This window comes from Rhododendron vialii, chromosome 6a (assembly GCF_030253575.1).
Source record: "Rhododendron vialii isolate Sample 1 chromosome 6a, ASM3025357v1".
Classification (NCBI taxonomy): Eukaryota; Viridiplantae; Streptophyta; class Magnoliopsida; order Ericales; family Ericaceae; genus Rhododendron; species Rhododendron vialii.
Genome location: NC_080562.1, coordinates 23295116 through 23321777, shown reverse-complemented (window position 1 = coordinate 23321777; position 26662 = coordinate 23295116). Strand labels below are relative to the sequence as shown.

At 37.9% G+C, this 26662-nt stretch overlaps 1 protein-coding gene across 7 annotated transcripts; it reads left to right on the top strand.

Annotated features, from left to right (window-relative positions):
• The first annotated feature begins 4344 nt into the window (after nucleotides 1–4344).
• Nucleotides 4345–25167, top strand: LOC131328806 (uncharacterized). 7 transcript variants are annotated; one of them, XR_009200520.1, is made up of 8 exons: nucleotides 4345–4896; nucleotides 5412–5550; nucleotides 5684–5727; nucleotides 11776–11829; nucleotides 14467–14531; nucleotides 15544–15620; nucleotides 24118–24203; nucleotides 24461–24513. XR_009200520.1 is itself a non-coding variant. In XM_058361717.1 (7 exons), the coding sequence occupies exons 2-7, from the start codon at nucleotides 5441–5443 to the stop codon at nucleotides 24503–24505; spliced, it is 396 nt and encodes a 131-aa protein (XP_058217700.1). In that variant the 5' UTR covers nucleotides 4345–4896; nucleotides 5416–5440; the 3' UTR covers nucleotides 24506–25167. The 7 variants fall into 7 exon arrangements, 6 of the variants coding, with proteins under 6 accessions (XP_058217700.1, XP_058217697.1, XP_058217698.1 ...); XM_058361717.1 differs by lacking the exon at nucleotides 15544–15620 and having other exon boundaries at nucleotides 5416–5550; nucleotides 24469–25167; XM_058361714.1 differs by lacking the exon at nucleotides 15544–15620 and having other exon boundaries at nucleotides 24469–25167.
• The last annotated feature ends 1495 nt before the right edge of the window (nucleotides 25168–26662 follow it).

Here is a 26662-nt window from a genome sequence, read left to right as displayed (position 1 = left end):
AGAACTGATCCCTGTTAGATAACTAATTGTTTGAACTTTATGTATCGATATTAAGCCCAAGAAAGTATATCAAGCTAGAAAGGATCAAGGAACTGCCACATGTATTTGAATTTTGAACATTATGGGTACATAAGTGAAGAAAACAAATGTATGTATTAGTATATTTGAGATACTTATCAGTGAAGTGATAATGAGATCATAGAAAGAGTAGTGGGCAATAGATTGGATGGATTTAGAGAACCCAAACCCAAAATTGTTAGGTATTCGGCACGAAGGTTTTGTCGTTTTGGACCTATGTTTGGGATGTCTTAAAGTTTAAACTGTTTATGTTTGTGCTTATTTCATCTTTTTTGGAATTTTTTGACTGTTAGGGTCATTAAGTTTTTATTTTTTCTCTGTCTTCATGAGAGATGTTGGGAAATATGAAACCAATTTTGAAATAATAAGTGAAAATGAGCTAGAGGAATTAAAAAAGTTTGAAAGTATTAACTATCCTTGAAAAATGTTTCATGAAGAAGACATCAAGTCAAAATTTCGAGCTTATTTTTGTGCATATTGATCTTTTAAAAAGTTTGCTTCATATTTATAACTGTTTTGATCCTCTTGTTGAGACGTATCAATAATCATAAAAATGTTGATACTATAAAAGAGTTCGCTAAACTGAAATAAAGTCCAAAAAAGTCAAAAAGTTTAGACATAGCAAACACATGCTAGTAGAATTGTTGTTCCTCAATGTACCATGGAATTTGATCAACTTATTTTGTAATTTACACTATCTTTGTGACAACTGCAACTAAAGTAGCACATAGACATGCGACACCTAGAGTCCGACATGTGAATTTCTGAATAGAGGACATGTTACATTGTGGCCATCGTAAATGTAATTTTGCAATTTAATTGTTAAAGCATTCAACTCAAAACATACTGACAATGAGTGCAAAGGCCGCCGCCCATGCTCATGTGATAGGTTTGAAAGAAATGTGGGACAAACTCTAACTCCCCTTCACATGCGACCTTACCCACATGTGGAGAGGGAAGGGATCACTACTAAACAAGGTGCACTTATGGCATGAACAATGGGTTATCAATCAAGAGAGTCTTGTCCAAAAGTGTCCGAAAACCTTAGCTCTCATACCATGTTAAAACTTAAAGCATCCAATGGAAAATCAATTGGTGAGAGGTACCTAATGCTGATACTAGTTTTGGAGGTTATAATCTATCAATGTGGGAGAAGCTCTAATATTTATTATACATGGGATGTTAATGTAGAACTCATAAACAATACCAAAATAAGGCTGTAAGAGCATCCGCAATGTAATAATCAAAAGTGAATGATCAAAACTTGCTACGTCAGCTTTTGATTATTCATTTAGACGGTTGCTAAAGTTAGCAATGTGAAGTTCTACATTGGTACTTTTGATTATTCAAATGCCTAGATTTGATTATTGGTTAGGAGTAGGGCTGTAAACGAACCGAATCGAGCCGAACCCTGTTAAGTTTGGCTCGGGTTCGTTAAGGTATGAGTTCGGCTCGGGTTCGGCTCGAGCCTGAACAACTTGGCTCGAGTTCGGCTTGTTAAAATTTTTCAAGGCTCGGGTTCGACTCGGTTGGATTCGTTAAGATACTAGTCTGGCTCTAGTTCGGCTCGGATTCGGCTCGGGTTCGATTCGAACTTGAACATCTTGGCTCAAGTTTGGCTCGTTAAACTCAAATGAATCGAACTGAGCTGAATCTAAGCTCGAATTAAGCTCGTCAAGACTCAGGTTTGATTCGGCTCAGCTCATTAAAATCAAGCGAACCCAAACTCTCTCATTGATCGTATAGAATTTGGGAGAAAATTAAATATTGAATTATATGAACAACCTTAAATTTTTTTACATTTACAAATAGACCCCTATTGAATTATTAATTAAATTTAAGTATAGGTTCACGAACCTAACCGAGCCGAATACCGTTTGGCTCAGGTTCAGCTCATTTACGGAACGAGCCTAGAATTGAGGTTCAGGTTCAGTTCGTTTAGCAAACGAATCGAACTCGAACGAGCTCTTACCGAACCGAGCCTCGAACAGTTCGCGAATGGCTTAGTTCATTTACAGCCCTAGTTAGGAGGTTGCTAATTTTGATTATTACAATGTGAGCACTTTTTTAAGCACGCATTGCTAACTTTAGCAATCTTTTGATTTTGATTATTACATTGTGGATGCTCTAATTGTTATAGTAACATGTATAGCCTATGAAGCACCGATACCTCCAGAGGTCGAAGTATCACAGTGTCGGATACGGGGACACATATGGGACATGCCACGTGATGTGTCCCATAATTTAATTTAAATTTTTTACGGGGACACGGCAGGGGCCAAATTGTAATTTTTTAAATAAATTTTGGGGGCCAAACTGATTTTTTTAAAAATTTGGGGGTCAAATTGTAATTTTTAAAAAAAAAATTGGGGCCAAATTGTAATTTTTAAACTTTCTGGGTGTCAAACTAAAATTATTTATTTATTTATATATTTATATAAATAAATAAATATACACGTGGCATGTCCCTCGCCGTGTCTGTGTCCCTATTTTTTTAGAATTTCCATGCCCCCGTGTCTGTGTTCGTGCATCATAGTCTATAGCTTAATTCACGTTTGTCAGTATGCCATTCAAATTTGTCATTGCTTCATCCGCATTAGCGTTCTACCAAAAAGTCTTTGATCTTTCACATGTGTCATCATATTCTATCAACTATTGTCAATCACACAAAAACAAGACTGCCGTAATCTTTAACTAGACTCTAGGGAGTGTCAGTGTCTAGGGAGTGTCAGTGTGTGACACTTGTATATCACACCCAACAAGGTATGTGTGCTTCATACTACAACATGTTAGATTGAAAACACAACTTCTACAAGCTAGCTTTGGTTTATATGTTTTGTGACGGTTGGGTGGGGGAGCTAATGATGTGTCTTGGGGATTATGTTATCTGAGGGTTTGTCATTATATCTATCTTTCAATCTTCTTGCCCATATGCCATCTCGACCTGTTCATAATGACCATACAAATGGATGATCTCCTCACATTGATATTACACGGTCTTGTGTAGAACTCAACCCCAAAAGCTAGCTATTGAAGTGAGGTGCCCTCACGTTTATATACTCCATATTACGTTGGTACCGAGGTGATGTGGGACTTTGCTTCACAATTGAAGCATTAGGATGACCCTACAAATGCCATAATGATGCTATAGCCGTAAATTGGTGACTTTCCCTGCTAGCTCATCCTATACGTTCGTAATATTTGGCATGAATTACAAAAGGTTACGCATGATGGTAGATTTTAACCACAAAGAAGTTTATTACGCAAAGGTATTTCCCTGAAATCCCACTAAGACTCCATCACAGTACTCCTTGTAACTTATCTCCTTCTTTATCATGAATATTAGATCTTTTCGGAGCCGTCTGGTTAGAACTTTAAATTCATTGTTCCTCGTTCTCTTTGGATTGCAATTTGCAACTTGTTTTCCCAAGTTGGTACCCCTAGTCTACATTTGTCTCTTTCTGCTTTGTCATCGACACTTGCATTCATACTCTGCTAAAAAAGTAGGGCGACATGTCAAACCAAGGAATTTTGGTTCCACCACAATCATAATCTATGGGCGGGAAGTATCATTTGGAAGACTATTTTCGTCAGTTGGCTGGTCGATAAAATGCATCCACAAAAGATTGTGAAACAAATGAGGACAGGAAGTACGCAAAAGTATTGTTGGTTGCTTTGAAACCTGCAAGTCCTTTTTTTTTTTTTTTTAACCCTATTTATATGCGCTCCAGAGGTGAAATGATAACAAATGAATACATTAGATATCAATCGATGTAGTCATTTTGTTATACAAAGAGACATGCATCTCGCCCTATTTCCCTCAGTTTTGCCGCCTTCTTTTGCGAATGACAGTTGAAGGTGGGATGGTTCTCATTGGGTTAGATCATAATGCCAAATGGAGATTGGTGGATTCTTTTTTCGTTCAGAATTCATCTTGTCTTTTTCTTTGTTAATGGCAGTTTGTTAAGACTCCTAAGAGGAAAGTCCGGTTTTCTTATGAGGTATTTTTTTTATCGGCATTTTCTTATGAGGGTTAGCATTTAAGGTATTACTCATCTGTATGTAGGATGGAAATATGGCCTATGTCAACATTAACCGTGTGGCTCACAGAAATCCCAAGTTTTGGCTTCCAGAGGATTCATTTCAGACCCTTAAACTGAGCAGCAAGAAGCATGTTGCTCAGTGTGTGTAGTGGGGGGAAGGGGGAAGGACGTTTCCGGAATAGTTCTCCATTCTCCTAGTGATTCTTTCTGCAGATCTCCTCAATACTCTGCAAGTTTCGTCTTTGAGTTCTCCATGACTAAATACATGTTGCATGACTATGGATGTTGGTAACATTGTTGATCATTTCGATCTTCTTTGTTAGAGGTGTTGGTCGCTCCATATTATAATTCAAGCTGTCCAAATTATGAATAGAACATGATTTGACTGTATCTGATTAGCCATGAGTTGAATTTTGTACTCGTCTAGTTAAAATCTGTCTTCTTATGAATCAAATAAGTTGGGATACTTTCTAAATGCTTTTAAATATGGCAGAATTTTATTTTGCTGCCGTTTTTTCATTCTTGAATGACCCTTTCTAATCTCATGTCTCAAGTTATCTAATGGTTTGATACTCATGGTGAAAATTCTGAAGGCTTCAGATTGTCTGTACCTTTGGTTTCTTTACTGATGCTCTGTTGGAGGAGTAATAGTATAGTGTTCCAGGAACATCTCACACTTTTTGTAGAAATTCTTCTAGAACAAATCAATTATTTCTTTCTTACTTGGATTATCTCCTAAAATACCATGCCATGGCCGGCAACATATCCATGCCTGGTAATTTCTTGATCATGATGTTTCTCTTATATCTTCTATTTATCTCTGGTAAGAATGTAACCCACTCTTTCCAATAGTAGGGGCTAGGTGTCCATCTTCTCCTTTTTTTCCTTACAAGAAAAGCACATGGCTCCCTGCTATTGAGCGCGTGCGTGGCGAATAGGCCCTGTTCGTTGGGTTTTGAGGGAGGTTTTTTAGAATAATGAGTAGAGAGATAGATAGAGAAAATTTATTGGTGACCATGCCCATGGGTTTTGGGACCCTAAAACGAACAAGGTTTTACTGTCTCCTATTGGAGGCATGCAATAGGAGCATGAGTGGAAGCTACTAGGAGTACGGTTGTATGCGAAAAAAGGGGAGTCCTAATCGGAAATGGGAATAACGTAGAAGTAAATACTGCTAAGTGATTATAGAGTTGCTGCGTGACGAACCTTCCATTAATTCCTGTTCTAGCCATTTTCATTGCTCCACGCTCTTGTTGAAACGCATCACCAGTTTCTTGACCTCTTAATAAGGTAGTCGGTCGGGGAAGAAATTCCCCTGCATGGTGGTAGCCATTTCCATGTTTAGGAAAACTTTCCAACTTTATGGGAAACTGTGGGTGCTTCACTGCTTTATATCAGTGGTATCACTCAACACATATTTATCTACAACGTAAGTAGATTCAATGCTCGTTCCATTACATTGCTGTTGCGCTTTTCTCTGTTTCGTCTCTTATGGAAGATTCCTGTATTAATCTGTCAACGGCAAATGAACTCTCTTTTAATGGATTTGCTTATCCTTGCAGCTTTCGGAAGCTTCCTCTTCGGATCACGTGCACTGCTTTTCTGGGTTCGTTTTTCTCCCGCTGCAATTTTCAAAGTTGACGTTAATTCTTTCCTGGTCCATTTTATATCAAACTTTGAGCAGGTTCAAAAGAGATGTGCTTCTTTCCAGAATCTATGCTTCTTTCACTGTCCTCAAATTTTCTCTTTATGCTGAACAACAATGAACAACAAAGATCTGCTGATAAATTGAAATAAATAGAAACTAGGGGAAGAAGAGAACAGAAGCCAAAGAATCTGATCAAAGGAAGGAGAAGAAGGAAGAAAGAGGAATCTGGAGAGAGAGGTAAAGATAAAAGGTGGAATCCTTTCAATAATTTGTTACAAAATAATGTAGGATTTGTGCTGCATTCTACCGATCATATGCATATACTATCTAACAAGTAAACCCAAAAGAATTATTGCACTAAACCTCCTAAATAAAGCTAGAGTTCCGAAAAGTTAGGGATGTAGATTAACGCGTATTACGTGTTAGGGACACTCTTCTTGGGAGAATCTCCAAGATTGATATTTATCTGTTCATGTCGTAGATTTGTGTGCCACATAAGCAATGCTTTGGGCATTTGCAATTTAAATTTCTAGTCGGACTTTGAATTTGACTTGGCTATCAAGATACCTCACAACTCTACCAGAGGAAGAAATAATTAGAGATATATTTTAGGATAGTAGCAGATGTACGAAGCTTTTAAGCTAGATAAAAAAATCTAGGGATTACATGATACCATTTTCCTTATGGCACTGTGGAATAATAGATCTTGTGCTGCTGTGACAAATGCTTATGCTGTATACTTGGGGAAGCTGGTCAAAATTACTATTATAGATAAATCGAAGAAGTTCCCACAGAAGTCCTATCAAATTACTGTTCACTTCCAAAAACAAAATTTGATTATATAGGATTTATTTAAACTAGTTGGCATTCGGACCATTCAGTAGTTATGTCTCTTGATATCTGCTGTAATCAAACAAATTGCTGCTTCTAATCTGCTTGTCTGTTCTGATTTCAGATCAGACATTTACATACAACACCCTTACGTAAACGCTTGCTGTGGTTGAAAGTGTCAGATAGTAGTTTGACAAAATCTGAACTTACGACGACGTTGGAAAAGGGTTTTTTTCCATCTATCCTTTGTGACTTTTGTTCCAATCATTGTTCTTGAAAATGGAAATGAATTACTTAACTGTGCCCCTGAGAATTCCCTAAACGTGCCATGCCCATATCTCCATTTAATATGCTTCAACGAAGAGATAGGGATGACAGTTATGGGGAGAGAGAGGGGAGGGATGGGATGTAACGAACACCCTATTTTTGCAGCATGACCATTTGCATCTTGGCCATTGATCAAATGGACTTTAAGTTTGACCAACTGTATCATCTATCTACTTAACCCATGTGCAAATGGCACTCCAATGGAACCTGTATCCTCTTTAGCATTCAAAATTTTCATTTGAATAATTTGCTACTACCAAGTTCCATACCAACGATTGCTGCACTCAAGCTTGCACCTAAGTTTTGCAACGACCTCTCTACCCTCCTAGGCTCTTACCTAATAGGACCTGCCAGTTTACCTAATGGCTGTGTACCTGCACACTTAAATGTGAGCATTTTTTGGAGCTATTTGATTTGGCACTCAGCTGATTTTGCCTTTCATTGCCTTAATCTTCCAACACCATTTATGGGGTTCTAGGTTAGATTCTCAGTTGGGCATTGTAACCTGGCCTCTGGTTCATCCTGCTTTACCTATTTTGCTTATCGAAAGTCGCCCACTTGGAGCTCTTGATTCGGTGGCATGGCTCGAGAAGCCGCTCTTCATCTAAGAACATATAGTAAAGTAACCGATTCAATCAGTAGATTACAATGAATAAAATTCCTAACCCTATTCCTTTCCCATTTTGGACAGCGTCATGGAATAGGTCTACTAACTCTTTGAATTTGAGTAAGATGGATGATGAACTAAGAAGTGGGCTCTAGAAGCTAAAAATGTTTGTAGTGTGTACTATTTGTAGATATCCCAATTTGGCTACGTAAATATTTAAGTCCCACATTGGGGCGATTCCCGATGATGAAACGGTTTTTGTATGCTTGGATCAAAGCATGAAAATCCAATGTAATCTGTGGAACTCTTTAGGAATGAAGATACCCTTAGAGGTGTGTTTAGAGTGCCCGTGCGTACACTTTGGGTGTGTTTAGAGAGCCAGGGTCTGCCCCCAGAAGAAGTACCGGCCACTACTCTGGAAGTAACGGCCACCAAATAGATGTAGTGGTCGCTACTCTAGAAGTAACGGCCGCCAGTTTGTTTTCCATCCTACAGACGACCGCCGTTTTTTTTATCCAGCAAAATCTTCCATATCCCAAATATGCTTCGAAGTGTTCAAATTCGATCCAAGCTCTTTCGTATTTATGCTTTACACTTGTCCAACACTTCTCAACCTCATTAGGATAGAGTTTTGGCCCTGATTAAATTCAATTTAATTCATAGGATTTATCCTTAGCTTTATCTCCTAAACTCTATAATAAGAGCTCAATCCAAAGAAATTGATATGCTTTCATATTGTCTTTGAGCCATATACACAGTTACACACTACACATATGAGAGCACAAAAACCCTTTGTAGTCTAGCGATTTCATGAACATTTGAAAAACGCAGAGAGTACTCAAAAACCTTCTAACATTCAAAGAGTTCATTAGGCTCGGAAACCAAGCTGTTGCATATTTAGCAACTGAGGGATCAAGGTGGGATGTTCACTTAGTCCCTAGACTAAACATATTTGATTTTCTATTGGCTTCCTACCCTCTTCGTTAAGCACTCTCTTTTCTTTGTCCAATTTCGTCTTACCAAACAAGACTGACTTCTTTCAGTTCCATTTGCATTCTTCCTTGTTCCTCCGTGTTGCTCTACAGAGAGGGAGGGATGAGCGGGACAACTCAGAGATTGGACTAGTATTACTATACTTCCAAAGTATTGCTATTTTTCGCTTTTACTACACCCTCACCCTCATCATCGTAGTAGCTGAGTCTTGACGTTTTCAGGAGTTGGATAATATAGAGCATATGGTAACTGCATTATTCTCTTTCTCCTCCCCTTCCTAATACCGCGCCTAGCACACCAGAGACTGATGATGATCCCGCTTACCACTCCACTTATACTTTGTGTATGCGCGTAGGGTAAATCTTGCATGCTTGGTCCCCATGCTCTAGGTGGGAGGTTGTCGAGCTCTGCTCCTAACTGAAGGAGTAGCTAATGGCTGTTGCTATGCCGTCTTTTACGATTGTTGCTTGGTCAACTTGAAGTTTCTTTTGTTGCTAGGCAGCCTCTCGGATACTATTCGTCTTGGCCTTTTATTCGCCTTATGACACATCATTTTGTGGTGTGGTATTGTGCAAGGAAAGTTCATCCGGACCCTTTATTTACTGACTATGCCGTCTTAGGTGATGATGTTATCATCGCTGATGAGGCTGTAGCCAAGGTTTACCGGGTGAAGACCTAGATCGAGACCGAGTAGCTTCACTATTAGATCCGACGTCCAGTCATTTTAGTGCAAGAAGATAGGAAACATACCTCTCAGATCGATGAAATGAGGGATTCGCCTGTACTCGCTCAATAGGAATGCGTTTTATTAATGAAAAAAGAAGAAGAAGACAGATAGCATCAAAAGGATCTTAGGTCGCAGAAGAAAGTCTTGGGTACGAAATAAATCTTCTTTCTTTTTCCATCAGAAACAGAAGACAGGGCATCTATTGAAAGGAAGGTAAAGAGAAACGGTGGCCACTACAGCTTGTGGCAGCCACGAGATAGTTGTAGGAATGCATGTCGCGCAACTAGCGGCCGTGAGTTAGTGCAAGCTGCCAATCCTTTCACATTGTTTGTTTATTTTATATTCAATACCTGCTCCCTTATCCAACTCCCGTTTAACTATTTATTTCCCATTCTCATACATCTCACTGTTTTAATGACTAAAATCAGCTATTTGTCAGACCAAAGAAATCTTTTGAAAAACTTTATGTCAAACAACTAAAGAAAAACCTTTGGGTTGGGCGGAGAGGGGTGCAACTTCCCCTCATATATTTCCGTACATAGTTGAGGCTGGTACGATTAGGATGTTTGGGTTTGCTTTTCCCAGTTCTTTTGTAATCATAGAATCTGGATTAGTTGTCACTGTATTCATATAAGAAATAGATTTGAAGTGTTAGTACAAATGGATTTTTTTTTTTTCATAGATATTGAATTTTCATCATAGAAATGTCCATGCTGTATTTGTGTCCTAGACATTCTGGAATTACTATGTCAGCTTCGTATGTGTTTTGTATGTGGCCCTTGCATGTATTCGTGCTTTTTAATATTGATTGGTTTACAAGACGAAAGGTTAGCCTGGCATTGGCTTCAAGGCACAATGCTTGGGTTGGAGTCAAATTTCTGCTTCCCCTTCCCCCTCCCCCATATTCTCGTACTGATTGTGTATGAGAGAATATTTTTAGCATTTCATTTTCAAGGTTGGCCTAACACATTATGTGGAAAATGGCATAGAGAGGTGAACTTTGATCAGTGATATGTACTTTTCCTTGACAAGTCTTTCTGTAAGCATGTCATGTGTTTTTACAATTTCCTTGTATTACCGCATTTGGATGTCTGATTTTTTGTTTTGTTTGGATTTCTTGACATCTACATACTTGTTTCTTGAACCTAATTCATCTATAAGATATCATCTTTATTTAGTTTCCAAACACAGCAAAGATCTCGTTAAAAGAGTTAGTGTCTTTCCCTCCTACTCCTCTTTGTTCGCCTCTGCAAAGATAAAAAAGAAAAGAAGAGGAAAGAAAATAAAATAAAAAGAAAAAGAGAGAAGGTTCAACAACTAACTACTAACTGCAAAAAATAAGTAGGTGCCTGTTTTTCCAGGCGCTCATGCATCCTACACAGACAACTAGCTTCTAAAGCTTGTAAATCTGTGCATTACAACTCATATAGACGTTAAGATCATACACATACTTTCTAGCAGAAATAGCTAATTCTTAGAGGTTACCTTGTCTCGGAAGTTGGATTTGCCAATTGATGATGTTCCTCTTTTGATTTGTTGTACCGTTCAATTATTGACTACATGCTGGTCAAAAGCAGTAAATTGTGTCAGATGCAGTATCTGAACAATTCCTATACAATCTCTCTGAACTAATTCCATGCATTCATTCTAGGAATAAATACATTTTGAAGCTTCTTGTGCAGTAGTTTTCAATCGTTTCATACTTCAGGTTTACATAAAGCTGCAGTTGCTTATACCCATGGTTAAGGTTGTTTCAACTGACAACTACAACAGTGTATGTAAGGAGAAATTTTGATATATGCAAGTGAACATGTAACTTAACCCAAATTTCATGTTCCCTAGTCCTATTGACTATTTATTAGTATCCCCATGGACACTTGTAAGAAGTTCAAATGTCTAATCAGTGCTTCTTTTAACAGCAAATTAAATTGGCGCTTTTCGATCAATTTGAACTGGAAAATGTGGCCATGCTTAGGGCAGTGGTAAAAGTGTATTTAGCAGTAATTTGAGGCAAACATAGAATGCACATCAATATCCTAATGCCCATTTTGAATCATAGTTGTTTTCAGGTTATGGCACACGCTATGGCCATGAGGGAACAAAGTCTATGGTTGTTTAGCTGCATGTTTAGAATTTTTTAAAACCTGAGGATAGGAAGCCAAGGTCGAGATTCGAGAATGGTGGCTTGGGAAGGAGGTAATTCCAAGTTGCTTCCCTCAGTACACTTAGTGTAGCTATGTAATACCTCTGTCTAAGAGTTTGTAGCAATAATAAAGCCGATGAGGTGTCATTGTTGGCTGCATGTTGAGAAATTTACCATCCCTGAGGAGTGGATATCAAGGTAAAGACTATGTAAAATTCATAAATTGTCATTTCGTACCAACACTATTCTTATATATTTTATTGTTCCTTACACTACCCATGAACACTCAAGCTATTATGACTGTACTGTGTTGAAGTCAGCTATCTTACTTTCTGATGCAAGTTTGACTACTCGTCTTATAATCTGTTCGTCCAACAGGTATGGTCGCTTGGGGCGGTTTTCTACAATCTAGTACTTGGCAATATGTGGAAGGTAAGGCTCCAAGCTTTGTAACAGAATCTTTCCACATCATGTTGATATTTTCTAATCTATTATTACCTCGGTTAACTCCTTAGCAAGAGTTGCACACTAAATTATATATGCTACAAGATTCAATCAAATTGGGAGTGGTAAACTCATTGTTATATTTGTTAGAAGAATATCCAATGGCTTAAACAATAGGTGGAACACCGAATGTATCTATTCTTGAAGGTTTAAGGGGGAGTATAATATAAGTTTGTTCTTCCTAGTCATCATCAAGTGTTGTTCCCTGTTCTCTCTAACAGAATCATCTGTTTTTAAGGTTTCTTTGGACTTGTTAGGCTTTGACTAGTGGTCCCTTCCTGATCACTCTACTTTTGAAGTGCAGCCAATATTTCCTCCAAAATATCTGACTCTGTCTAAATTCAACTGTCACTTTTCGTAGCATTATTCTGCAGATTCAGGAAAATTGGACAGACACATCCCTATTGGAAACCATATCTCAATTTGGGACATATTCAGGAAAAACATTTCAAATTTTGACACACAGCTTTTGTACTTCCACATAAATGGTCTCTTTTACATCTCAAAACAAGGTATCAGTTCCTTTATATCGTTGACACTTGCCAGAAGAGAACTGTTTTTCTTTTACTTTTTTTTTTTCCTTCTAAAAACAACGGTTTCTGCTGTACAAACCACATAACATATGCACGAAGGACATATCACAAAATCAAAGAAATTCAGAGCATGCATGTTTTGAGAGTCCCCCCACCCACCCACCCACACAGAGACACATAGAGACAACAGACCTATGAAGTTATACTCAAGTGACAGTGCTTCAAACTTGCTATGTGTTCAGATTAATGATCCACATAAAACAACTTACACTGCTCTAGAAAGTAAATGTGAAAATGATAACTTAGGATACTGAAAACATTTGGATAATATATAATGTTACGATAGTCTATACCATCATCTCATATAAAATTATGTACATCGTCATCTAAATTTTTTCCATCACATTATGGTTACCCAAGCAAAGTGTCATGCTTCAGAATGTTGTACAATCAATTCTACATGAAACCAATAGTTACCGGATTAGGTTTTATTGCATCACTTGGAATTCAGTAGCAGGCCAATTGCTTACTTTAATTCTAATTAATCTACGTAGTTGTCCTAAATCCGGGGTACAAGGAGAACCAGAGCTCAATATGAACTTCCAACAGACTAGTAGAGGTTCTAACACTTACATATGGACTCAGAGTCCGATAAGAAATGGACAGCTCATGCACAGCTGACCTTAGGGACAGCAACTAGTCTACTTTTGAATTCGTCCTCAGGATTGATTTATTGAAATGCATCTACCGTCTACGCTTCGGTGTCATCAATTGAAACACATAGCAGTTTGTTATGGAGTCCTTGCGCTGACATACATCTATATGGCATGCATAAAGTTCTTGTCAACTAGTACCACATTGCCGACTTGTTAACAAACATTTCACATGTGAACAGTAACGTGATCCTCTTGACGCAAGTTGTGTGAGCTGCACTTGCAAGTAATCTATAATTTCACCGAGCACTTCTCATTTTTCTACCACTAAAGCACCTTCAATCAAACGAGGATTCTTCCCTTTCAATGGAGTTTGGTTTTGAATAAGATATGCAAAGGATACTTGTTACTATAACAATGATAATATTAGACTCCCTGACTCCACCATACATCCTACGCTGCTTAGAGAAGCCTAGCGTCAACGCGCCATATGTTTTAACAAGTACCACATCACCTAATGAGCAATAATGAGACCATGATGATGACCTTTTTGTGTAAGAGGCACTTTGTAAGTTATCTATAACCACACATCATAATGATGTTCTTATTGACCCACTACTCAAGCTCCTTAATACAACCAACATAATTTATACCTTTCAATGGAGTTTGTACTTAACTAAGGGGTAGTATCCCTTAAATTTTTTTTGTCTTCACCATATTGGCAAAAGATGGTCCGTTTCTCTTAAGAATACCATTTAGTCCATTTAGTTAGAGAAATGGCTTGCCTTCAAGTTATAGAAAAACTAGTACTAAATACCAAAAATCCCGTTTACTCGATAGAGAAACTCATACATGTTGGCTTGAAAGAGAGTACAATCATGGTTCCACGAGCCGACTACGTACACTTCGTTACCTATCTTTAATACCTTGACCCTTTTGATGATTTCTTAAGTTTTTTGCTTAGAAGCCTTTCATTTGAAATGTTTTTAAACATGGACACAAGTGAAAGTAATTTACCATTGGCCTCTTACTACGTGAGATTGTTATGTCATTTTGCATCTTATTTTCTAGAATGCTTTTCTGACGAGAGGACTAGTTTGAGAAGATATTTTGGAGGTTTGTATTTGGCCAACGGGTAGGAGGTAGATATTTAGGAGAGTTTACACTGTTTTTTTTCTTTGGTGTTCGATCTTTTTCTCAAAATAGGTACTAGTGCGTTGAAACAATAGAGTTGTTTGTACTTCCCCTCATGCCCTTTTGTGGTAAGCTCTCTCAAACATACGCTTATGTTTATGATTTCAGACAAGTTCTCTCTTTTGAATTTTATGTGGATTCGATCTAATATTGCTAATTGACTTCTTCATCTTGCCTCCTTATAGGTACTAGAAGCAGTTGTTCTTTCTTGGTTGACAAGGTTGGGCATAGCGATGTCCGGGCCATTAAGGTCATGCTATATACCACTATCACTCGCATACACACGTGCACGTTGAATTTGTAATTGAATTCACACACCAATTTAATGGAGATAGAGCTAAAATGATGATGTTTGAGTTTTCTCCGCGCAAAGAATTGAGGTTGGGTTTTTTGAAACTTGGATGATACTATGATAGTAAGATGCAATTCACCCAAAAATGCATTACTAAACTAGCACACCTTAGTGAGCCGCAAACTCTCAAAAGTGACTTCACATTTTAGCCCTTTTAAAAGCAATTATGCAAGTGAAGTTGCCTCAAGATCTCAACTGTTGTGATTTTAAACTATTTTTGGGAAGAAGTGTTTTGACTTGTGATTATATATCGAACAAGAGAACAATGTTTTGAAAACCGGACCGCTAAACAAACCAGAAAAGGGATCGAACTGATGGGTCACTGGTTCAACCGCGGTTGAACCGAAATCGAGCTGTGATGCCATAAATATGTTAAAAATATATTTAAAACAAATACATAATTAAAATGAACATGTATAAATACAGATACGTAGAAAAGCTTGGAAAAATAATTGTCGGGACACTTTTGTTCCAATCCCACATCGGTTGGATTTAGAAATCTTTTGACCTCCTTCATCTACGAAAGGTTCCCCTTGTACCATAGACTTGTGTTTGGGGACTCTAGAAAAAAAGAAGAAGTGTGCATGGTACATCACACGCCCAACTTTTGCATGGATGCAATGGCCCTTAATTGGCTAAGTAACTAGTTCAAAATTCTCGTTCTGGGTTAACTCTCGTTCTGGGTCAACTAACCAAGTGTCGTTTTTCCCGGTTCAGTGGTTTAATTGCTAGTTTGGAATGGTTCTTACCACAGAAGCCAATTTTTAAAAGAAGACGATTTCTGGGTGCAAGAACTGTTCAACCAGTTGAACCCGGTCCGATTTTTAAAACATTGCAAAAGAAATAACAAGTATGTCCATATTAACAGCAATACAGACACATTCTTGCCCAAACTCAATTGTGAGTGCAGAGAACATTGAGGGTTTGCCAAGAAAATGAAAGGGAGCAACAACGTGAGTCTACAAAAAGAATTCGGCTAAGCCAACGGTAATGAAGATGAAACATACAACAGCTCAATATTTGCATGATTGAAGATGATAGCGAATGATATGGAATCAGTCTTAATTTTCTTTCTGTGCTCATAAGAAGCAAAATTGTGGGCAGCAATCCAAATCTATGTAGTACTGACACGGATACGGATACAGACATGGGATACAGAAATAATAAAAAAATGGAGATACGGACACGGTGAGAGACACACCACGTGTGTGTGTGTGTGTGTGTGTGTGTGTGTGAATATATATACAGTCCCGATCAAGTCCATACCTCTTACAGTCAGGACCGTCCACACCTCCCATTTCTCGATTGAATTTCGATAATTCGAGCCGCTTAATGTGTTTAGAACGTGATTTTAAGGGTATCCTCGAGAAATCGGCAAAAAGTAAACAACAGAAGGGCTTGATTTGAGCAGTTTTTTATTGATCCGTTAAATAAAAAACTGTTCTGATGAAGCCTTTCCCAATATTTTTTTTGCTGATTTCGCGCGAGTACCCTTAAATCACGTTCTGATCACATTGAATGGCTCGGATCATCGAAATTCGATTGGAAAAGGGGAGGTGCGGACCGGAATCCGGTCCTGACCTGATCCGGACTGATATATATACATATACTCCCTCCGTTCCAATTTGTGAGTCCCTTTTCGGGAATTCAACTATTTTAGAAAGGCTAATTATTGCATTGACAGAATTTTTAGTTTCCAATTTTGTCCCTAATTATTGCATTGACAGCTTTTTTGAAAGGCTAATTATTGCATTGAAATCATTATTTAATGAGTATTTAAGTTTGGAGAAGAAAGGGCAAAATGGGAAAGCTTGAGCTTTTTAGGTGTTGACTTTTGAAAATGGACACTCATTTTGGAACGTCCAAGAAAGGAAAGGTGGACCCTCAAATTGGAACGGAGGGAGTATTTTTTTTCTTTTCATCCATGTCTGTTGATGAAGACATATCCTATATGAATGTATGAGATTAACATGATTCAAATAAAGGCATAATTACAGTTTAACCAAAATGTTTTGAATAATTTCATATTAACCCTTTAAAAGTAAAAATATATTATATTTTGACCTTGACCCCAGTCGTGTCCCCCGCGTGTCCTATCAAAAAATAATAAAAATTATTGGACACGCCATGTCCAATACGTATTTGGGCATGTTCTCGTCGTGTCCCTTTGTCCAATACGTGGACACGGCGACCTTTTGGAGTGTTGGTGCTTCATAGACCCAAATAGCATTGTCGCTATTACAACAAAAAGACATGGAATAAGGAAGGTGACAAACCAAGCCAACCCATTATACTCCTATTTTTGCGCACAATATCTAATGTCAATTTAGGTCTATCTCTCCCCGTAGCATTGCTATCCAAAGCTATCTTATTCACTTTCTTAACTATTGCATCTCCTGGTCTACTGTAGACAGGCCCAAACAATAAGGAAGGTGACACATATTATTGAATTAAATCCATTGGAGCCAAACTATTGTAGTGGTAACATTGAGCAAGTTGGTACTTAATCATTTTCTCCGAGTAGGTAGTTGGTATCTAAGTCTTTGTAGGGTGATCGAGCATGGTTGCAATTATGAGTTGCGGTTGTAAGACCAAGAAAGTCTCGACGATGGCCCTGTGTGACTAGTTGTGATCCCTACAAACTTGATCGAGGTATAGGGTGGTTGACATTCCACCGCTCTGGTTTTTTTGTTCTCCCTCTCCTTACTTTTATGCCTTATGCATTGAAAACACTGCACATTTCAAGTTGGGGGTTGATTCTACTTATATTATAGTTATGTTTTCGGTTTTTGCACACAGCTTTTTTGTAGAATCTTTCCTTGTAAGTAGTGATTTTGTATGATATATACTTTTGATATGCTTAATTGTTCTCATAATGGCAGGCGACGTGCACCCCGTGGAATTTCAATTGTGTATTTGAATCCATGTCATAAGCGTATACATGAATTTTAATGAACAAGTTAAGCTTAAGGTTGTGTCAAGTGAAGTGCACCACTAGAGTGGAGATTCAAAATTGCTTACATCCCATGTTTTTTGTTCTCATTTTCCGCAATTGTGTAAATAGTATCTTTTGTCCATGCTTGAGTAGTGTAAATATCTTTCATGCATCATATTAGAGTTGTTGGCATGCATAGGATATGATGCAAGGCATTTTTGTACGATGAAACCACATATGAGTCTCCATTGTCCTTGTTTTGAACTGTAGTCTGAGTCTCGTTTATTGATCAAACTTAGGAAATTGGATGTTCGGAGGGTTGAGAATGTGTTTCAATGATTCAAGGATGTTGGGGGGGATTGGGGGGAAGTGATCCGAGGTTAAAATAGTGGAGAAGAGAAAAAAAAATGTATGAAATCTGCCTAGAATGTACCGGTACCAGCGCTGATCAAAAGCAAATTGCAAAAAGTTTGCTTGACTGTTTTGATTGGGCATAGTTTGTTCACCCTAGTTTATAACATGTATGTGTGTGGAGATTGAATTTGATTGAATTCGAAGGGATACTTGTGACTCTTGCCTAGTTTTTTGTTGTCGAGCATAGATTTCGTATCTTGAACTGTGGGAAGAGTGCATAGCTTATAGTTTTGCTATCTTTGTTTTGTCACACACACACAACTTGTTTGATTTGGTTGATATTGCACGAAAGTTGTGTTTTTTGGCATATACAGTTTAATCGTAAAAGTAAGGCACATTTAAACGCCACTCCTGAGTGTGTCCGAATATCCAAGGCCACATGGCACTCTGCTATCGAGTCCCAAGAGTCATGAAAAGTACTCCCTCTGTCCCACTTTGTTTGTCCTCTTTTTGACTTTGTAATGTCCCAAATTGTTTGTCCAATTTGAAATTGACTCATCGAAGTTCCATTAATGCCATTTTCTTTTAAAAATATTACGCATGGGAAAGTGGACACCCTCATTAATTTAATGCTAAAAAGTGTGGGGTATTTTTGGAAAAGCCAAGCTTTTCAAGAGTAATCATTGTGTCCCCTAAAAAAGTTAGAATCCCGAAAATGGACAGACAAATTAGGACGGAGGGAGTATCGGAAAGTGCTCAGGACGTCGAGGGGAAGGCCTATGAAAGCCCGTACCTGTCGATCAAAAGCAAAGGAAGCAGAGCAGCTACCGGTACCTGCCTTGGCAATGGTAGCAATTGATCAGAACTCCAAGTCAAGAGTTGTATGTTGGTACCTCTTGCCTTACTGTTACCAATTGATAGCACCTGGAATTTTTTTGGCAACTTTTGCGCCCAATCCTGCTTTAATTTAAGGGCATTTTGGACTTTTATAAGACTTTTTTTTTAGGGGGGATATAAATACTAGTGAACTCCAGATTTTTAGGTTATCATTCATTTTACTTTCTCTCTATCTTCCGCTTCTCTCTTACTCAATCTCTCTTCCATGGAGCATTGAATGTTAGGGTTTTAAGGTAGTTGTCTTCATTAAAGTTGGAAGTACTCTCCTTAATCCCGCTTTTATTTCCGTGCCTCTAAATGTTTCTATTTCCTCATCTCCTTTATTGATGTTTTCACCCTCCATGAGTGAGTAGTCACCAAGGCTAGGTCACGGTGATTTCTACCCCATGACTTGGGTAGTTTAATGGCTTATCTCATATTTTGTGCTTAATGTTGGTTTGAGAAAGGATAGAACACTCAAATCGTCGATCTAAAGTTAGGGTTGTTTATTTCTTTAATTGTGTGTAGTATATAAATTTCTTTGTCACGCACAATACTTGGAACCACGATACTCTTGGTGTTTGATAAAATGTCTAAATGAATTTCTTTTTATTTCCAAATCCCCATTCCAAGAGTAAACTTGATTTTCATGGCTAAATCTTTCTGAGTGAGAGCAAATGTGACTTTGACTCTCACTCGAGTTATTGATGAGAAGCATTAAATGGCCTAAGTTATGGGTGGATTAAACCCCTAGACCTTGCCTCCTTTAAATTTCATTTCAAACTTCATTTTCTAGTTAAAGTGGGGTAGAGAGAGAATTCTACCCAAATCAATTCAAAGTTGGTCGGCCTGAACACCAAAGCTCTACGTAAAACAAGCCTTCCGCCTAGCTAACTGTAGACACCTTCCAAACGGGGCATCGTCATACAGATTGATCGTGTTTGTTTGGTTCCACTTCATAAACCAAGATTGTGGATATTCCCATGGCTAGGAACATCGGCACACGATAGCGGTCATCATCAAAATAGAGTCGCCACCTAGTTTATAAAAACTAGGAAAAACAAATAGAGATTCTGGATACGGGAGCCAAGGGTACAATAAAGTGAAGGTGTTAGGCACTCCTTTTTGCTCAGTCGTGAGACTGGCCCATAATCATCCAACACGTGATTAATACTTGCTTTATTTGATTCTAAACACAAACTGATTTTAGGCTTTAAACAGCTGATATGGTGAGCTAGAACAGTAATGAAAGTACGCATCAGGAATTAGCAGAGAACAAACAAGTTGTCCCAAATAATGGATCCCTCGGCCGGTGAATAGACGTCACGGCCGAGGAATCCTTCTAGATTGATGTATCGGCCGTGGGAACGACGTCCTAGCCGATGTTCTTCCTCACACCAGAATACGAACAGTTTATAGAAAGAACTAATTAAAAGCAATAGACAAAAATTAAATCAAATCATAGGCCCCTGGGCCTCACCACCTTGATCCCTCAGAGATTGATTGCTCGGATTGCGATTGATTGCAGATAATAGTGGTTGATTGTGGTGGTCAACTTCACAAAATCCTAGAACAAAGTGAGTTCTTTGGGGGTTTTCACTCTCGTATGCGGCTACTCACAAAAGGTTTGGGCTTTTGTTGAGGATTGTTAGGAGATGATTTCTGTAGAGTTTTGGGGGCGGATCATAGAGTGGAGAGATATGTATTTCGGAGCTCTAGAGGACCCCTATTTATAGGGTTTCGAAGGACCGATCAAACGGACGAGATTAACCCAATTGATATGGAAGTTTAAGGCTTCACGACCTCTATGGTAAGTGTATTTGTAGCCCCTAAGTAATCGTTCGTGGCTACTAGGGTTTGGGCGAACGGATCGAAAAGCTGTTGAGCATTCCAGAATCTGGAAAACAACGATCTGCTTCCTGCCAAATGGATGTCTCAGCCACTCAATGGATTCCGCGGGGGTAAAAAGGATTTTTCAGCAAAAGGCCAAATTTCATGGGCTAGCTCCGGACACTCCCGAATTCGGTTTTGTGTGTTCTTTGGACCGTTGGAAAGCTTGTGAAGTCTACTTTCTAACCCAAGTGATTTGGATCAAATATATTTAGTACATCAAAAGATATGACGATTTTACCCTTAGTGGGTCAAAAAATGGATTGTTTTGGTAAAATTCTCGTATCTCCCTCGTTTCAAATTGGTTTAAGGCTTATTATATATCAATAAAGAGGGTTTTGAAAGTACTACAAGATGGTGGAATCCAACCACAAAAATAAGGAAGTTTAATTTATGAAATATGGGCTGAAAGTAGACTTAATTGAAGATCAACGATGCTACCAAGGCTAAAACATGTGTCAACACATTTCTATCCATTCTAAGTGTCGTTGGGACTCCTATCACCTATTCCAAAGTGTTCCTAAATCCCTTAAGAGTTCCACAAAGTTCCTAAGGCTTTCATGAAGTCAACCACAACAACCACATATCCTATTCATCATCGGGATGGTCCCCAAGGTGGGACTTGAAATAATCGTTGAGCCAAATTGGGGTGTACACTAACATTGACCTCCCTATGAATTCGACCTCGTATTTTTGAGTTATCATGCTACAACCGACCTAGCCAACCTAGCCTTACACTTGAGGCAGCCAATTCTACGACGCACGCCAGGTCATAAGCAAAAGCTTTTGTTCCTTGTATTCCAAGTTTGGGGGTTCTTTATCTAATATATTCATTTCTAAAGTTGATAGTTGTATTTTGGTTTGCATCATTTGGTATCACAGCCGTTCATTTCACTAGAAAGAACCTCGTCGAACCCTAGAGTTGTTGGGAATCTCGCCGGAACAACCCTAACCTAACCCTAAACTTCAGATCTACCCAATTTCACATTGTTTAGATCCAAATCACACCCCTACATCTCCAAATTGCAACCAATCAAACCTTAAAAATTTTAAATCTAGACCAACAAACTCAAAATACCATAAATGAAATCCATATCATCGAAAATAGATGCACTGGATGGTTTACGAGGTTAGGGAAAATCAATGTAGACGTTTATAGGAAAACTTGAATAAAAATGAATAATGACAATACCAGGACCCTTGGGACAAGGGCAGCCTGAGGAAATCCGGCGTTGTGTAGAGCAACCTAGTGGATCCAAAGGAGAAGGGCGGTCGATAGGACTTTAAATAGAGAGATTGATAGAACCCTAAGTATGACACAACATGATTAAATTTGGCGGGGTTTTTACCTCTTACTATGGTCGTCGGTGAATCCAAGCTAAATGGATAACTTAGGTGTATTCACCAAGAACTCCGATGCAGGACAACCAAGAGGAGAGTTATATCATGGAACGGTCCAAGTTAGAGTTAAAGGGAGAAATGGAGTCTCAAAGAAGAGAACCCAAAAAATCACATAAGATTGTAAAGAAAACTTATGACATTGTATTCTTTTATTGTTATGAATGTTGCATATGTGTGTTGTGTGGGTTAGTAAGACGGGGGATTATGTACTAACTGTAATGTAACACCCGTCCCGAGCATGCACGGGTATTGCATATGACATCTAACTTTATATTGCATTGGTCATGCTATTTGATACACGTGTTTTGTTATCATTCGCATATCATTAATTGTCTAGCAGTATATGAATAAAATTGAAGGTCTAATTAGGTTTGAGGAAAGATTGGTCTTAGTTGGTGGAATGAATGGTAAAGATGAGTGATGGCCCATTTGAACCATACACTCAATGACTCAATCACATGGGATAAATTTTCCTAAAAGACCTACACCATTTTCCACCGCTTCCTCCACCATTTACTGTGTAACGTAGAGAGAGAGAGAAGAATTGGGGAAACCTAATTGACAGTAAGCCCTAAGCTTCCATATACTTAATATATGTTTTGGTTATAGATTGAAGCATGAATATATACATATTTGTGTGGTTTAAGTTCTAATCAGGCTATAGGAGATTGGATTTTACTCTATCAAATTCGTTCATCTTTGGATATGTCAATTAGAGCTTGAGCAAGGTTGAAATCTGTCATGTTCTTAACGAATTTTTCTCACTGACTTGCCGACCTTGCAATTTTTTGGTATTTTTACTGGAGTTGGATATACGTGTCTAGTTTATTGTGTAAAAATTTTAGAATCTAATTCAAAGAGGGGAAGAAGTTAAAAATCATACACCGAGCTACTGTTGTGAAACTCGCAGTGCTGACTGCACCGACACAAGTTGGGAAAACAGTTATATCTTCTAGCTCGAGACTCGAAAACACCGCTTGTTTTTCTGAAAACTAGACATATAAAGCTTTCCAACGATGAAACCCGTGTGCCGTGATCATGCCTGAGCGATAACAGATTTGCAGTTAAAGTTGATCCAAAATCTGTCTCTGCACCAGTTTTATTGTTATGTTAAGTTATAATCATGAGGCCGTAGTAAGGTTACCCAAACTCCGTTTTTTATGCATGACCTGTCGATTCGAAGAGGAAGAAGTCTACTTTTCAATGGTTTAAGTTTCATTCTTCAAATTCACGTTATTGTATTGGATATGGTCAGAACAGTACACATCGGCCATGGACTAAGTCTCATTCTTGGGAATTCTTGTCTCAAATCTCATTGAGTCATCTTTGGAGCATTGAAACACATCATTCATCATTTTTATTGCATTAGTTGCATTTGGTTCCATACTAGGGATGGAGATTTAAGAATAGGAGAGGATTTTAGTCTTGTTGATGCATTTTACTTGCATTAAAACATGAGTTGGAGCATGAATTATACTAAGTGTAGTGTCATTCATATTCTAGGTTCGGGGGACGACTCTCCACCTCAAGGTTAAGAAGGAGGCTTTTTGCTTTTATCTTTTGGATCTCTAAAGTGAGTGTGTTGTTTCATTGAAGTGGCTAGATAGTATTAAACTTATATTTTTTCTGCAAATGTTGAAATATTTTGACGATTGTGAATATGGATCAAGTTGCTTGAAATATGTTTTTATTTCAAGAGCATGCCATAGCTGTAATATTGGTTGGATTTGTTTTCTACTTGATGTACACAAAAAGGGTAGAAATTGTTTGTTTACTGTACACAAACAGGTTATATAAATTGTTGGAAGTTCCCTTTTCACAGGGACACGATACCGTCATAACTCCTGGTTGTGAGGGAAGCAACCCTATGGCTTCTTGAAATATTGTTGCTTACTTAATTGTTTTGTGAAAAATAATATGTTTCTTGCTAAGTATGATTGGAAGCATTACTCGATCTATGTTTGCTCTTGTAAACTGTTTTTATGTTTTCTGCTTGAATGGAACGGTAATACTCACTACCCTTTTTAGGTAAATGAAGTAGAGGTTTGGTCCACTACTAGTCTGACAGGCCGTAAGAGTTGGGTTCAGGGTCAACTTGATGTCCTTTTGGCATTGTACATATTGTGATATAATTTTGGAGAGTAGTTGTAACATATGTGGATGCAAACTCATCTTGTATAGTTCTTTTTTGTTAATTTTGTCCTAGAAACTGGATGTAATCTACTTGTCGACTTTGTTTTGCGTTTATAGAAAGAATCTTGTTTGGGTGAAACTTAGCTTTCATTGAGACAGATTATGCTAACCCTCTTAGGGCGGGTCGTTGCATGTAATCACTCATGGTGCTACTTTTGGCCTTGGCATTTGATGTCAGGTATTTAGGAATGAGCAGATGAGCAGTATCCACAGAAAGGAGTAATGGCTGAATAAGAGGACTAGAGAGTTGGATCCCATGCCCTTAGATTGCTCTAATCATCTTCCCTTTGAAATTTTATTGGAGTTGTATTTTGAACTTAAGTATTTTCAGTTGGGCTTGTAATTGTACTATGATTTGTTATATGGATTGTCATATTTAAAATAATGAATTCGTGTTAAGTAACTTAATCATTTTTAAAAATTGTCTATTTAATGCCACCGAAAATCAGGGCGTTACACAAAACTAATGGACAAGTAGCTTTTGAAACTTGATTTAAAAACTCATCAAATTTTGAAAGTGTGCCAAATGCATGTTAGGTGATGTCATGATATTGGAATGGTGAACCCAAATTTCTATTCTAACATGTTGATGAAAGGCGTTAATTGAAAAATATCTCTTGAATGTTTGTAAGGTTCATTACTTTTTTCCTTGTGAAGGTGATAAGCAAAACATTCATGCTAAATGAACACATGATAGCATGGTATAAAGGGCGTTAGAGCAATGATCTCCAACAACAAAATGGATCTACTAATTTATTATATATCTCTTTGACTTTAAGCAAAATTTCAATTTAGTTCTTCACGTTTCAATTTGGACAAACATGTACTTCTATTTTTGAATTGGTTTCAATGTCAACCATTGGTTGGATGGTGTTAGGTTTTTCGATGGACCTTTTTTTAGGGGCATAATCGTCCTTTCCTCAACATCTCACATCTCATCTCTCTCTTCCCTTGCAATGTCATACCAAAACCAGTCAAAAAGCCATCAAGATTTTGACGTTAGGCTCTATGATTGTGGCACCTAACCACCTCTTGGACACCCACAAATCCAAGTAGGAGATTTCTCCATTGCATGAAATCTGGGGTATGTATGAGTTTCTCTACTTGTGTTCATGATTTCTTTGATGCAATGGAACTTTTGAATGGATTTGACATAGTTACATTCTCTTGGTTATACTGGAAATTGGTTTGGGTCTCGTGGGTTTTTTCCATTGGTTTGACCCTTCCATATGCTAGAGATCAAGGTAGTTGATACCCAGATTGTTGAGGAAGATGACATTGTTGGAGAAGAAAGCATCCACCACCTTGTTCTCACCAATAACAAGGAATAAAAAAACTGAAGAAAAATCTCTTTCCTCCAATTGCCCAATTATATAGGAGATGGATCTCCAATCCAACTTTGCCAACTGCCTGCTATAGGTGGTTTAAACTCTAAAGTAGAGGTGGCAAACGGGCAGGTCTGGGCGGGTTGAAACGGGTCGTGGGTCAAATATGAGCAGGTTGAAACGAGTCGGGTCGAATATGGGTCAAGTTAAATCCAAACATGCCCGACCCGACCCGCCCCCCCCCCCCCCCCCCTTTTTTTTTTCTTTATTTGGGTTTCCCTTCCCTTCTCTTCAACCCCACCTCCCCTCTGATTTGTGTCAATAAGGGGATTCAAAAAAGTAAAATTTTATGATTAAAACTCTTTCTTTTTCTTTTTTTGAATAAAAATGAAGCAATTAGAGGCTAAAAAAAAATTAGGTTTTTACTTTTTTTTCCATTTCCAAACAGTAATGTAACTTCAACGAGGAGTCAGAGACCGCATCAAAGAATTGTCTAAAAGGCAATGATTGCACAGATTGTACAGTTTCGGTCTTTGTTGTATTCGCCGAAGCCACCGCTTAGGTTTGGATTAAAAAGTCAAATGACTTTTTTTTTTTTTTGTCTCTATTCAGATTTTTTTGTATTTGTTTGTTTTGCGACAAACTTTTTATCCCTATTTGTTCGTCTCGATGAGAGAATCGAAAAAGTAATTTTTTTTACTTTTACCCTAATATTTTTTGTAATATTCAAGATAAATTCCAACAACTGGCTTTTTGGGCTTTATCTTGAGTTTGAAAATGTGAAATAAGTACTTATTTTTTAAAAATGTGTTCTGGAACGGAGCCTTAATAAGGTGAATTGGTTGATTTACCCATGAATTCAAGCTAAGTTTCGCTATGGGATTTTTGGCCTTTATGGGCTTTTTTCATTTTGTCCTTATTCATTTTTTCGTATTAATTTGTTTTGTGACAAACTTTTTACTCTTATTTATTCGTCTTGACCCAATGAATTGGAAAAATAAATTGATTTATTGGCTTATGTTTGTCTTTATTCAAAAAAAGGTTTGAATTTCGAT

What these genes read in the sequence shown, in the direction of transcription:
- LOC131328806 (XM_058361714.1), top strand. Translation starts at nt 4,872, where the DNA reads ATGGCCGGCAACATATCCATGCCTG. An exon ending in CACGTGCACTGCTTTTCTGG is followed by an intron (nt 5,728 to 11,775) that starts GTTCGTTTTTCT and finishes TTCGTCCAACAG; the next exon opens with GTATGGTCGCTTGGGGCGGT. An exon ending in TACTTGGCAATATGTGGAAG is followed by an intron (nt 11,830 to 14,466) that starts GTAAGGCTCCAA and finishes GCCTCCTTATAG; the next exon opens with GTACTAGAAGCAGTTGTTCT.